The sequence below is a fragment of the Pristiophorus japonicus genome, chromosome 1 (genome assembly GCF_044704955.1).
Source record: "Pristiophorus japonicus isolate sPriJap1 chromosome 1, sPriJap1.hap1, whole genome shotgun sequence".
Classification (NCBI taxonomy): domain Eukaryota; kingdom Metazoa; phylum Chordata; class Chondrichthyes; family Pristiophoridae; genus Pristiophorus; species Pristiophorus japonicus.
In genome coordinates this window covers 226,517,245-226,531,161 of record NC_091977.1, presented here as the reverse complement: position 1 = coordinate 226,531,161, position 13,917 = coordinate 226,517,245, and the positions used below count along the sequence as shown (strand labels likewise).

At 46.5% G+C, this 13,917-nt stretch overlaps 1 protein-coding gene across 1 annotated transcript in view; it reads right to left on the bottom strand.

Moving 5' to 3' along the window:
- The window catches only part of fam189a2 (family with sequence similarity 189 member A2), a 159,302-nt gene that overhangs the window by 132,080 nt on the left and 13,305 nt on the right, over window positions 1–13,917 (bottom strand). The window contains exon 2 of the mRNA XM_070887276.1: window positions 3,371–3,427. Coding sequence (XP_070743377.1) covers window positions 3,371–3,427 — 57 coding nt within the window. The remainder of the gene's footprint in view (window positions 1–3,370; window positions 3,428–13,917) is intronic.

Here is a 13,917-nt window from a genome sequence, read left to right as displayed (position 1 = left end):
GAAGTTCATCCATGTAATCTATAAATGTCTGCCATTGCCTATCCACTGTTAACCCTTTAAGTATCATTTGCCAGTCTATCCTAGCCAATTCACGTCTCATACCATCGAAGTTACCTTTCCTTAAGTTCAGGACTCTAGTCTTTGAATTAACACTGTCACTCTCCATCTTAATAAAGAATTTTACCATATTATGGTCATACTTCCCCAAGGGACCTCGCACAACAAGATTGTTAATTAGTCCTCTCTCATTGCACAACACACAGTCTAGGATGGCCAGCTCTCCAGTTGGTTCCTCGACATATTGGTCTAGAAAGCCATCCCTAATACACTCCAGGAAATCCTCCTCCACCGCATTGCTACCAACTTGGTTAACCCAATCAATATGTAGATTAAAGTCAGCTATGATAACTGCTGTACCTTTATTGCACGCATCCCTAATTTCTTGTTTGATGCCATCCCCAACCCCACTACTACTGTTTGGTGGTCTGTACACAACTCCTACTAGCGTTTTCTGCCCTTTGGTATTCTGCAGCTCTACCCATACAGATTCCACATCATCCAAGCTAATGTCCTTTCTTACTATTGCATTAATTTCCTCTTTAACCAGCAATGCTACCCCACCTCCTTTTCCTTTCTGTCTATCCTTCCTGACTGTTGAATAGCCCTGGATGTTGAGTTCCCAGCCTTGGTCACCCTGGAGCCATGTCTCCGTAATCCCAATTATTTCATAATCGTTAATAGCTGCCTGCGTAGTTAATTCATCCACGTTATTACGAATACTCCTCGCATTAAGGCACAGAGCCTTCAGGCTTGTCTTTTTAACACTCATTGTACCTTTAGAATTTTGCTGTAATGTGGCCCTTTTTGATTTTTGCCTTGAGTTTCTCTGCCCTCCACTTTTACTATTCTCCTTTCTACCTTTTGCTGCTGCCCCCATTTTATTTCCCTCTGTATCCCTGCATAGGTTCCCATCCCCCTGCCATATTAGTTTAAACCCTCCCCAGCAGCACTAGCAAACACTCCCTCTAGGACATTGGTTCTGGTCCTGCCCAAGTGCAGATCGTCCGGTTTGTACTGGTCCCACCTCCCCCAGAACTGGTTCCAATGTCCCAGGAATTTGAATCGCTCCCTCTTACACCACTCCTCAAGCCACGTAGTCACCTGAGCTATCCTGCGATTCCAACTCTGACTAGCACGTGGCACTGGTAGCAATCCTGAGATTACTACCTTTGAGGTCCTACTTTTTAATTTAACTCCTAGGTCCCTAAATTCAGCTTGTAGGACTTCATCCCTCTTTTTACCTGTATCGTTGATACCTATATGCACCACGACAACTGGCTGTTCACCCTTCCCCTTCAGAATGCCCAGCAGCCGCTCCGAGAAATCCTTGACCCTTGCACCAGGGAGGCAACATACCATCCTGAAGTCTCAGTTGCGACCGCGGAAACGCCTATCTATCCCCCTTACAATAGAATCCCCTATCACTATAATTCTTCCACTCTTTTTCCTGCCCTCCTGTGCAGCAGAGCCACCCACAGTGCCATGAACTTGGCTGCTGCTGCCTTCCCCTGGTGAGCCATCTCCCCCAACAATATCCAAAGCGGTATATCTGTTTTGGAGGGAAATGACCGCAGGGAACTCCTGCACTACCTTCCTACCCCTGCTCTGCCTGATGGTCACCCATCCCTTATCTGCCTTTGTAACCTTTACCTGTGGTGTGACCAACTCACTGAATGTGCTATCCACGACATCCTCAGCATTGCGCATGCTCCAGAATGAATCCATCCGCAGTTCCAGTGCCGTCATGCGGTCTAACAGGAGCTGCAGCTGGATACACTTCCTGCACACATAGTCGTCAGGGACACTGGAAACATCTCTGATTTCCCACATGGCAGAGGAGGAGCATGACACGGGTCTGGGCTCTCCTGCCATGACTTAATCCTTAAAGTAACCTAATTTGGCAACAATGCCAAAGGACTCTTACTGACAAGATAAGGAAAAAAGAAAAACTACTCACCAATCAACCAGCCAATCACTTACCCTCTTGCTGTGACGTCACACTTTGTTTTTGTTTCCTCCCAGGTCGGGGAGTCAGCACTGGTGGGGAAAACAAGACAAAGCAACTCCTCCTGCTCCCACTTGCCCAAACTCTCCCACTTACCAAACTCTTACCTTTACATTCTGACCTGCCGCTGCACTGATCTGTGTATCTTATAACAGCAACCCATATTTATATAAAACCTTTAATGTAGTAAAAACGTCACGTGGTGCTTCAAGGGACGTAATCAGATAAAATTTGACACCGAGCCACATAAGGAGATGTTAAGGCAGATAACCAAAAGTTTGGTCGAAGAGGTAAATTTTAAGGAGCGTCTTAAAAGAGGAAAGAGAGGTGGAGAAGCAGAGAGATTTAGGAAGGGAATTCCGGAGCTTAGGGCCTAGACAGCTGAAAACACTCTGATCTGTGTACCTTATTACAACAACTTACATTTAGATAATGCCTTTAACGTAGTAATAACATCCCAACGCATTTCACAGGAGCGATTATCAGATAAAGATTTGACAAAATTATACACCATTAATTGCAACAATGGATCGTGCTCCTCACAGAAAAGACTTAAAAGAACTGAATCAGTTCGGTATATGCTGAAGGATGAATTGATCCTCAGAGGAAGAGTACACACACCTGACTAACTCCAGAATCAAGTCTTTAAGTGAGATGCTTGAAGATGCTTTCTTTGAATGAGTTCTTTGATGAAGTAGCAAAGAGGGTGGATGAGGTTAGTGGGTTTGATGTTGTGTATATGGACTTTCAAAAGGCATTTGATAAACTATCACATTACAGACTTGTTAGCAAAATTGAAGCCCATGGGATTAAAGGGTGGCTGCATGGATACGGAATTGGCTGAGGGACAAAAAGAGAGAGTAATGGTAGAAGGCTGTTTAGCAGACAGGGAGAATTTGCAGGGCAATGGGGTGAGATGAGGAAAAAATTTTGATGGAGAGATGTTATGATTTGGAATGCGCTGCCTGAAAAGGATGATGGAAGCAGATTCAATAGTAACTTTTAAAAGAGAATTGAATGGATACTTGAAGGGGAAGAATTTGCAGGGATATGGGGAAAGAGCAGGGTGTTGGCGGGGGGAGGGGGGAGTGGGGAGGGGGAGGGCGGGAGGACCGGAGGGGAAGAGTGGGACTAATTGAATAGCTCTTTCAAAAAGCTGGCACAGAGATGATGGACCAAATGGCCTCCTTCTGTGCTGTATTATTCTATGATTCTATGCTGTGAATATCTTGCTTATTCAGTACATGGCTTATGTGGAGAACACAAACTGAAAACGTGCGAGAGAGAATATCAAAGTGCACCTACCAGAAGCAGCATTGGCCTTTTCCATGTTGTTAACCCCAGAATTCCCGAAAGGATCACCTGTAAATAAGAAAGAAATTCCAAGTCACAGTGTCACTCTCGGGTTCATACGCGCTAGAAAATACAAGCAGCTCCACAAAACAAAATCAATCAGTTTACGCATATTGCAGGAAACTTCCACTAGATAACCTGAGCAAACTTACAATCTGTAAAATCTAGGACACAAAGGCAACCTGGTAATGGAGACAGATGAACAGTAATGCAACTTGTTAATGGGGATAAAAAAATTGTTAATTTATAAACTGGGATTGGTCCCTTTAGAGCAGGCAAGGTTAAGGGGAGATTTAATAGAGGTGTTCAAAATCATGAGGGGTTTTGATAGAGTAAATAGAGAGAAACTGTTTCCAGTGGCAGGAGGGTCAGTCACCAGAGGACACAGATTTAAGGTAATTGGCAAAAGAATCAAAGGAGAGATGGGAAAATAATTTTTATGCAGGGAGTTGTTATGATCTGGAACACACTGCCTGAAAGGATGGTGGAAGAAGATTCAATAGTAACTTTCGAAAAGGAATTGAAAAGAAACACTTGCATTTATATAGCACCTTTCACAACCTCAGGTCATCCCAAAGTGCTTTACAGCCAATGAAGCACTTTTGAATTGTACCACAAACATGATAATGACCAGATAATCTTTTTTTAGTGATGTTGGTTGAGGGATAAATATTGGCCTGGACACTGGGGATAACTCACATGCTCTTCTTCGAAATAGTGCCATGGGATCTTTTTTGTCCACCTGAGAGAGCAGATGGTGCCTCGGTTTTAACGTCTCATCTGAAAGACTGCACCTCCGACAGTGCAGCTCTCCCTCAGTACTGCACTGGGAGTGTCAGCTTAGATTTTTGTGCTCAGTCCCTGGAGTGGGACCCGAACCCACAATCTTCTGACTCAAGAGGCGAGAGTGCCGCACTGAGCCATAGCTGACACATAAATTGGATAATTACCTGAAAGGGAAAAATTTGCACAACTATGGGAAAAAATCTAGGAGAGTGGGACTCATCTTTCAGAGAGCAGGCACTGACACGATGGGCTAAATGGCCTCCTTCTGTGCTGTACGATTCTATGACTGTGGTCATCTGTGCACACCCGTTAAGGGGGAATCTGTCCCGTTCTTAGGAATACATGTTACTATGGATACCAGTGTACAAATGTCAAGCTGTGGGGGGGCATCCCACTATTTGCGCTGAAACTATTCAGCTGGTATATGGCAAAAGAAAAAAAAAATTCAACACGGTCTGTCAAAATTTGTGCCATCAGATTACAACTAGGCACTGGAAAACAAGTTCCCAAGTTCTGAAACCATTGTTTACATTGCAACTTATATTTATTTATCTTTAAATTAAAAGGCGAGAATGGTTCTCATTAGTTAAGACATCGATAAGCCATTTGGATGATCTCACAACGAGAACTTGTAGTAGGTTCACACTGCACCTCTGTCGGGACTGAAGTTGCCAGTATTCTGGACTACAATGTGAGTTGCCGCAACACGGTCCACTCTGTGCTCATCAGATCAATGTCATGGAAAGCAGCATGTTTACTTTTTTCAACTGCCTACATTAATGTTTTTGCCCCGATTCTGTGTACATGGGTCCCAGCAGCAGGACCCGAGAGCAGAGAGGGACAAAACAGGTGCAGCACAAAAACAGGTGTTCATGCTCCACACCAGCTTCCTCACACCCTTACTTCATCTCACCCCATCAGCATACTCTTACATTCCTTTCTCCCTCATGTAAAGATGGTTCTCCTGAATTCCCTCTTGGATTGATTCGTGACTTTCTTATATTTAAGACCTCTGTTTTCAGCTTTCTATTGCCTAGGCCCTAAACTCTGGAATTCCCTTCCTAATCCTCTCGTCCTTTCTACCTCTCTCTCCTCCTTTAAGACGCTCCTTAAAACCTACCTCTTTCATCTGTTCTAATATCTCCCTATGTGGCTCGGTGTCAAATTTTGTCTGATAATCGCTCCTGCAAAATGCCCTGGGATAGTTTACTACGTTAAAGGTGCTATATAAACACGAACTGCTGTTGTTCATTTTGGTCTCACCCACAAATGGAATGATCATCTCTACACATACCTTTCACAATTCTGAAGTCCTCTATCAGCTCACTGCTCAGCCTTCTCTTTTCCAGAGAAAAGAATCCCACCCTGTTCAGTCTTTCCTGACAAGTATAACCTCTCAGTTCTGGCATCATCCTTGGATAGCATTTTCTTTGCACTTTCTCCAGTGCTTCTACATTCTTTTTGTAATGTGGAGACCAAAAGCATGCAGAGTTTGATCAGCAAGAGCTTCCTGTTAGTTGCTCCCTCTCAGTTCTGGTATTCCACAGCTAATGTTCACAAATGTGTAACTTCCAGCAAGGGGTGAGGCCCAAACATAGAATTTAAATAGACTTTTACAGCACAGAAACAGGCCTTTCGGCCCAACTGGTCCGTGCCGGAGTTTATGCTCCACACAAGCCTCCTCCCAACCCCTCATCATTTCACCCTATCTGCATATCACTCCCGGCTATGCCAGACAAATAGCAAGAAGAAACTGGAAGTAAAATGATAGTAAATCCTGGAGTGCAATGGGAGGGGAGGGAGGAAACACAGATGTTATGCTTGTAGGATTTACATTCCATATTCATATTTTGGTGAGGAATCCCCACAGATGGGAGCATTCTAAAGAGTTTTATGGTAGTATAAACACAATCTAGAAGTGACACTAGAATCTGTTTTTACCAGTTCCTAGGCCACAGGGAATGGCCATAGTGCGGATATTATCTACGAACCTATGCACTTGCATGGTTAGCTGCAAAGCCTGATTTCTACTGCCCTTTGTAACCTGCAGATTCTTGGAATTTAATCCAGTGATGGTGGGAGTGAGCTGTCCCAGCTCAGAGTAGTTCCCACATCTAATTAATGATGCGTTCAATGTGTCATTAATTAGACATGGGATTTCTTTTATGTTAATGAAAAATTCTCACAAATAATCTAAGATATTATTTTGGAAACCATTGTTTTTTTTGCTTTGAAGTCTGAACTTTATAGCAAACCTGCCCAGCTGTTAACAGGGCAGTAAAGGATTGTTGGTAAATGAGGGAAACCTGAGCACAGATAAAATAGTCCAATTGTACCCCAACATCAGGAGCAACCCAGCAGCCCAGTTATAGTCTACATTAATCGCCTCACCATTGGCAACCCTGCTTTCAGCTGCCTGGGCCCTAAGCTCTGGAATTCCCTCCCTAAACCTCTCCGACTCTCTACCTCTCTCCTCCTTTAAGACACTCCTTAAAACTTACCTCTTTGATCAAGCTTTTGGTCACCTGTCCTAATATCTTCTTATGGAGCTCAGTGTCAAATTTTGTTTGATAATCGCTCCTGTGACACACCTTGAGATGTTTTACTATGTTAAAACTGGAGTTGAGGTCAAAGATCAGCATGAGCTTATTGAATCGCATGGCCTACTCCTGCTCCTAATTCTTATGTTCTTATGGATGCCAGGCAGTTCAGAATGTGCCCATCTGTCCTCCCACTCATACTTACCGGCAAAAGTAATCCTACCAGGAAATGACTACACACAGCAACCAAGTCACCAAACAGCCAGGTACAAAACTGCGCCCCGTAGAGCTAGCACTGCCAGTAACAGCACGTCTGCCTGCACCCTCAAAGGCTTGCTAATCCACCAGCTCCCCCAGGCAGGCTGCAATGTTATCCAATGGGCAGAATGGCCCACAGTGATAAGCAGCACCAATGTCCTGGCTCCAACACCTGCTTCTAATTCACCATCAAACAGGCAGTCGGCACATTGTGCTGCTCTGTCACCTGGCCTCAATCCCCACCCCCACCCCACACCTCCGGGACTTAGCTGGGGCCCACTGCCGCATCAAATAGCTGAGCTGCCTCTGGGGTGCTGACTTATTGAAATGAGGTCCACCGCCCAATTATAGATGATCTATGGGCCTCCCGATTGGGGCGCGCACTGCCTGAAAATGAGCCATAACCAATTTCTACTCATCCAGGTACAGATGAGTTCCTTGCGCAACAAGCAGTATATTCACTGAACTCTCCACTCCCAAGCACTTCATATTATATATTATAATAAAAGAACACTAAAGTTCCCTGCATATAATTATCGGTGCAGTTAAAACACATTTTAATTTCTGAACCGCCTCATCCAATTGCACTGCCCCTCCGAGTTTGGTTTCACTGTTTATATGGCTCTCTTAAGCTAGACTGGCTGAGACTGTATCTACTTCACACAACAGTCCAGCCCCTCCAGACCCCCGTCCCCCTCCTTTCCTCCACTCCACCAAAGGTGGATTCCTTGAAAGTGAATCGGGCTACATATACACCAATGAGCTATGAGCTGGATTTTCCGGTCCTTTGCGCTCCGGGTTTCGCCCTGGAGAGGTGTGAAAGGCGGCATTCAGGTCTCCTGCGCCCCGTCGCGATCCTCCGGTCCGGTTTTGTGGCAGCGCTGAGCAGCACCGCCGGGAAGAGCTGTGCCGGGTGTGCAACGCCTCCGGTTGCAACACCGGCAGTAGTTTGGACTTTTGCCCGATCCGTCCGCCCAGAAGTACGCCTGCAATGACCAGCTGGGAAATCAGTGCAATCCAGAATAGCCAGCGGAACAGAGGAAGGTAAAGTGCTCCAAAGGTAAGTGCGAGGGTTTGTTCGATAATTTTTTTTAGCAACTTGTGTTGTGTTGGCAGTGTTTTGGGAATGTTTTTTTTTTCTCCACTCCGCCACCCCCGCCACCCACCCCCCCCCCCCCCCCCCTCCCCCCACCCAACCGACCTCTCTCGGAGTGCATGCGGCCTGGCACTTTAGCTCAGGAGTTTCCTTGCACCACAAAAAGTGTACAATGCCTCCCTTAGCGCTGTGCCCCCTGAAGCAGGGCCCAGATGCCGAAACTTCCTTACCAAATCGCAAACTATTCCCAGCCGGTAACTTTCCCGCCCCGCCTCCGTTTTCGCCCCAAAAACAGAAAAGCCTAAAATCTAGCCCTTAATGTCCCTCACCGATGAGCTTATCATCAGGCTTAAATATACTACAACCCTTCCAATGCACAATGTCTTTTAAACCTTTGTGAATTCCCTTTATAAATATAAATCATAATACAAATCCTTCCAGCCAAAAAATGTCTGAAAATGCCAAAACACAATAGAAGGAGAACACATTGGGCATTTAGGAACTTTTCTGGAACGTAATCAGATTTCCACTTTTAATTCATCACCCACAACCATCACACACAATGGCCTCAGATATTCTCTTTGTTTGGCTCATGTTCAGTCAGCGCCTCTCGACAAAAGCATAAACTCAATGGCAAAGTAAATTAGAAAGTAAACACGTTTAGGTCAGATTTACAGACTGTAAGCTGAAGGAAAATTGCCCAATATTATTACAATATGATGCAATGAATAAGGCTTGGTGTATTGTAACTGATATGTGTCATGTATCTTACATTATTATATATAACTGTATCCTAACATGCTATACATGACTGTAATAAGATATGACCTGTAACCACCAGCATACCTTACCACCGGCGATGCACTTGCAAGAGATAGTTATATAAGCACAGGTCTCAGGCAAGTGCAGCATTCCAGAGCTGTGAAATAAAAGGTGCAGGCCCAGAGTGACCTTGACTTCACTACATGCCTCGTGTGAATCTGTACTGAGGATCAGGACTTTACAGTGGCGACGGGTTACAGGATTACAGAATCCACAGAATGGCGAACAACGGATCAGATGAAAAGTACAATGTGGGAGACAATTGGGAGGACTTTATAGAAAGGCTCCAGCAAAGCTTCACAACCAAAGACTGGTTAGGCGACGATAAGGCAGACAAGAGAAGAGCCCATCTCTTGACCAGCTGTGGCTCGAAAACATACGCTTTAATGAAGGATCTGTTGGCACCTGAGAAACCAGCAAGCAAGTTGTTTGAAGAATTGAGCACACTGGTAAGAGACCACCTGAAGCCAGCGAGCAGCCTACACATAGCCAGACACAGGTTCTACAACTACAGACGCTGTGTGGGCCAGAGCATACCCGACTTCGTGGCGGAACTTCGGAGGTTGGCTAGTTTATGTGAGTTCTCCGATGAACTGAGGAGAGAAATGCTGAAAGACTTTTTCATTGAAGGAATAGGCCACGCAGGCATATTCCGAAAGCTCAGAGACCAAGAACCTGACCTTAGAGGCAGCAGCACTGGTTGCACAGACATTCTTGGTAGGGGAAGAAGAAACCAGGTTGATTTACAATGCAGTTACGACAACTAACGAAATAATGGAACAAGGAGTTCACAGCATTAGAAAAGCTGCTACCCCCACACACAGACAAAACCAGTACAACAGGCTTTCGACAGCAAGCAGGGACAACAGAAGCCATCAAGGGCCACAGGAATGGCCGTTCACACCTCATCAACCCACAATGCGAGCAATCAACTACAAACTGAGAGAAGCTCAAGAGAGATCAGCCAGACACAGCTCATTCTTTGCAAGCAGTCTGTGCTGGAGGTGTGGGGGTGGGCACTCATCAAGGGAATGTCGATTTCAGCAGGCTGTTTGCAGGAACTGTGAATATACAGGGCATTTGGCCCGCAAGTGCAAAAAAACGGCAGTTCGGCTGGTATACGAATCGGATGGGTCGGAAAGCGGACCAGAAGACGATGGGGACAGTACCCGGGACACCGATGTACAGCGGGTCAACACGATCAATGGCCGCTGCTCCTACGACAGGACGCCTCCTATAATGATGAGGGTCCTACTCAACGAGATATCTGTCAACATGGAGCTGGATACAGGAGCGAGTCAATCTCTCATGGGCGTTCAACAATTTGAACAACTGTGGCCGCATAAAAGAGACAGACCAAAACTCACAAGGGTCGACACCAAACTAAGGACCTATACCAAAGAAATCGTACCAGTCCTCGGCAGCGCCATGCTCTCTGTCACACACAAAGGGACAGTAAACCGACTTCCCCTGTGGATTGTCCCCGGAGAGTTGGCTGGCAAAACTAAACTGGAAATGGGATGATGTCCATGCCATGTCATTAGAGGAATGGATCTCCTGCTCAACAGTTATAAAGCGATTTGAACATCTCTTTCAGCCAGGTGTGGGCACTTTCAAAGGGGCCAAAGTCAAAATCTACATCACACAGGATGCTAGACTGGTCCATCACAAGGCCAGAGCTGTACCCTATGTGATGAGGGAAAAGATTGAACACGAACTAGACAGGCTTCTGCGGGAAGGCATTATATCACCTGTGGAATTTAGAGACTGGGCAAGTCCCATCGTTCCAGTCATGAAGCCTGATGGATCCGTACGAATCTGTGGGGACTACAAATCTACCATAAACAGAGTCTCCCTACAGGACCAGTACCCGCTGTCCAGAGCGGAGGACTTATTTGCCACATTGGCTGGAGGTAAACTTTTCTCAAAATTAGACCTCACATCTGCGTATATGACGCAAGAATTGACTGAGGAATCCAAGCTACTCACCACCATCAACACACATCGAGGCCTTTTCATGTACAATCGATGCCCATTCGGCATCAGGTCGCCAGCTGCCATATTTCAGCGCAACATGGAGAGTCTGCTCAAGTCCATCCCGGGGACGGTTATATTTCAAGACGACATACTTATCATGGGCAGGAACACCAACTCCCATTTCCGTAATTTGGAGGAAGTACTAAAGCGGTTGGATCGGGTAGGCCTATGAGTCAAGAAATCCAAGTGCCTGTTTCTCGCACCCGAGGTTGAATTTTTGGGCAGAAGGATTGCCGCTGATGGAATCCGCCCAACAGAGTCCAAAACAGAAGCAATTCGCCTGGCACCCAGGCCCCGGAATGTCTCAGAACTGCACGCCTTTCTCGGGCTACTCAATTACTTTGGGAACTTTATGCAGAACTTAAGCACGGTGTTGGAGCCTCTCCACGTGCTACTCAGGAAGGGGTGCGATTGGTTTTGGGGGGACGCCCAGGAACGCGCCTTTAATAAGGCACGCAACCTTCTGTGTTCCAACAGTGTTTTGACTTTCGTTGATCCAGGTAAAAAGCTAGTTCTCACATGCGATGCGTCAGCGTATGAGGTCGGGTGCGTTTTGCAACATGTCAATAGTGCGGGCAAATTACAACCCATAGCTTATGCCTCCAGGTCACTTTCGCGGGCGGAGCGCGGGTACGGAATGGTAGAGAAGGAGGCGCTCGCGTGCGTGTACGGTGTCAAAAAGATGCACCAATACCTTTTCGGGGCCAAGTTCGCGATAGAAACCGACCACAAGCCCCTCACGTCCCTCCTATCCGAGAGCAAGGCAATAAACGCCAACGCCTCGGCGCGAATTCAACAGTGGGCACTCATACTGGTGTCCTACGACTATACCATAAGGCACAGACCAGGCACAGACAACTGTGCCGACGTGCTCAGCAGGCTACCCCTGGCGACCACGGAAGGGTCTGACGAACAGGACTGTGAGATAGTCATGGCAATCAATGCCTTTGAGTCCACAGGTTCGCCCATGACGGCTCGCCAAATCAGAGCCTGGACGGCCAGCGACCCCACGTTATCCTTAGTAAAAAGATATGTCTTAACCGGTGACTGGGCAGAGGCTCGTGATGCCTGCCCCGAGGAATTAAAACCCTTTCACAGGCGCATGCATGAGCTATCACTACAAGCAGACTGCCTGATGTGGGGCAGCCGAGTAGTCATGCCTCTGTGAGGCAGAGAGGCATTTGTCCGGGAGCTCCATCGCGAACACCCGGGGATCATTCTCATGAAGGCCATAGCAAGATCCCACATCTGGTGGCCTGGTATTGATGCGGACTTGGAGCTCTGCGTCCGAAGGTGCACCATTTGTGCCCAACTCAGCAATGCCCCCAGGGAGGCTCCACTGAGCCCCTGGCCCTGGCCTACCAAACCGTGGTCGCGGGTGCACATAGACTATGCGGGCCCATTCATGGGCAAAATGTTCCTCATAGTTGTAAATGCATTTTCAAAGTGGATCAAATGCACCATTTTAAACTCGAGCACAACCTCCACCACTATGGAGAGCCTCGCAACCATGTTTGCAACGCAAGGAATCCCTGACATATTAGTCAGTGACAATGGTCCGTGCTTCACTAGCGCAGAATTCCAAGACTTTATAATTGACCACGGCATAAATCACGTCAAGACGGCACCGTTCAAGCCGGCCTCCAATGGCCAGGCGGAGAGAGCAGTGCAAATCATTAAATAAGACATGCTTAAAATCCAAGGTCCCACACTGCAGGGTCGCCTGTCGCGACTGCTGTTGGCATACAGATCTCGTCCGCACTCACTGACTGGGATCCCCCCCCCCCGCTCAACTGTTGATGAAAAGGACTTTAGAAACAAGGCTCTCATTAATCCTCCCAGACATGCACGAAATCGTTGAGGCAAAGCGCCGTAAGCTGACTGAGTACCATGACAGAAATTCGAGGGGGAGATGGAATGAGATAGGGGGCAAAGTGTTTGTACTAAACTATGGCAGGGGTCCCAAATGGCTTGCAGGGACAGTAACGGGCAAGGAAGGAAACAGGCTACTGGTAGTACAAATGGACAATGGCAAAACCTGCCGGAGGCATGTAGACCAAGTCAAAAGCAGATTTACCAACAGCACTGCGGAACCAGAGGCAGACTACAATGTGGAACTCGCACCACACCTGGTGGACAGACAGAGGGAACAACCTGAGGAAAGGGCAATCCCAACAGACAGCCCAGGCGAATCAACAACAATCACACCAATCGAAACAGAGAGCCCAGGCAAGATACCAGCAACCACACCCAAAGAAAAACAGACACCAAGGCAAACAACTGAACCACAACTCAGACGCTCCACGCGAGAGCGTAGACCACCTGAGAGACTGAACTTATAAAGACAATAAGACCTTGGGGGAGGGTGATGTCATGTATCTTACATTATTATATATAACTGTATCCCAACATGCTATACATGACTGTAATAAGATATGACCTGTAACCACCAGCATACCTTACCACCGGGGGTGACTTGCAAGAGACAGGTATATAAGCACAGGTTACAGGTAAGTGCAGCATTCCAGAGCTGTGAAATAAAAGATGCAGGTCCAGAGTGACCTTGACTTCACGACATGCCTCGTGTGAATCTGTACTGAGGGGACAGGACTTTACAATATGTCCTTACTATACAATACAAATGCACACGAGGCCCATACTTGAGAGGTCAGTCTGTGACCAATAACCTTTATTCCAGCACTGAAGTGATGAAGGTGGGTGCAGCTTCCCCTTTTATACCTGAAAGTCCATGTTAGGAGTGTCTCCCACAAGTTCACCACCTAGTGGTCAGTGTTCTCACGGTGTACAACTTAGGTCAGTTTATACATGGATTACAATGACAGTTGAATACATGACAGTAATTTTAAGTGTTCTGAAGAATCGAAGATTATCAGTAAATTTCCATTATCATTTTTTTGACATCTGCCTTCCATTTTGTAAAGTCACCTGACTCATCGCAG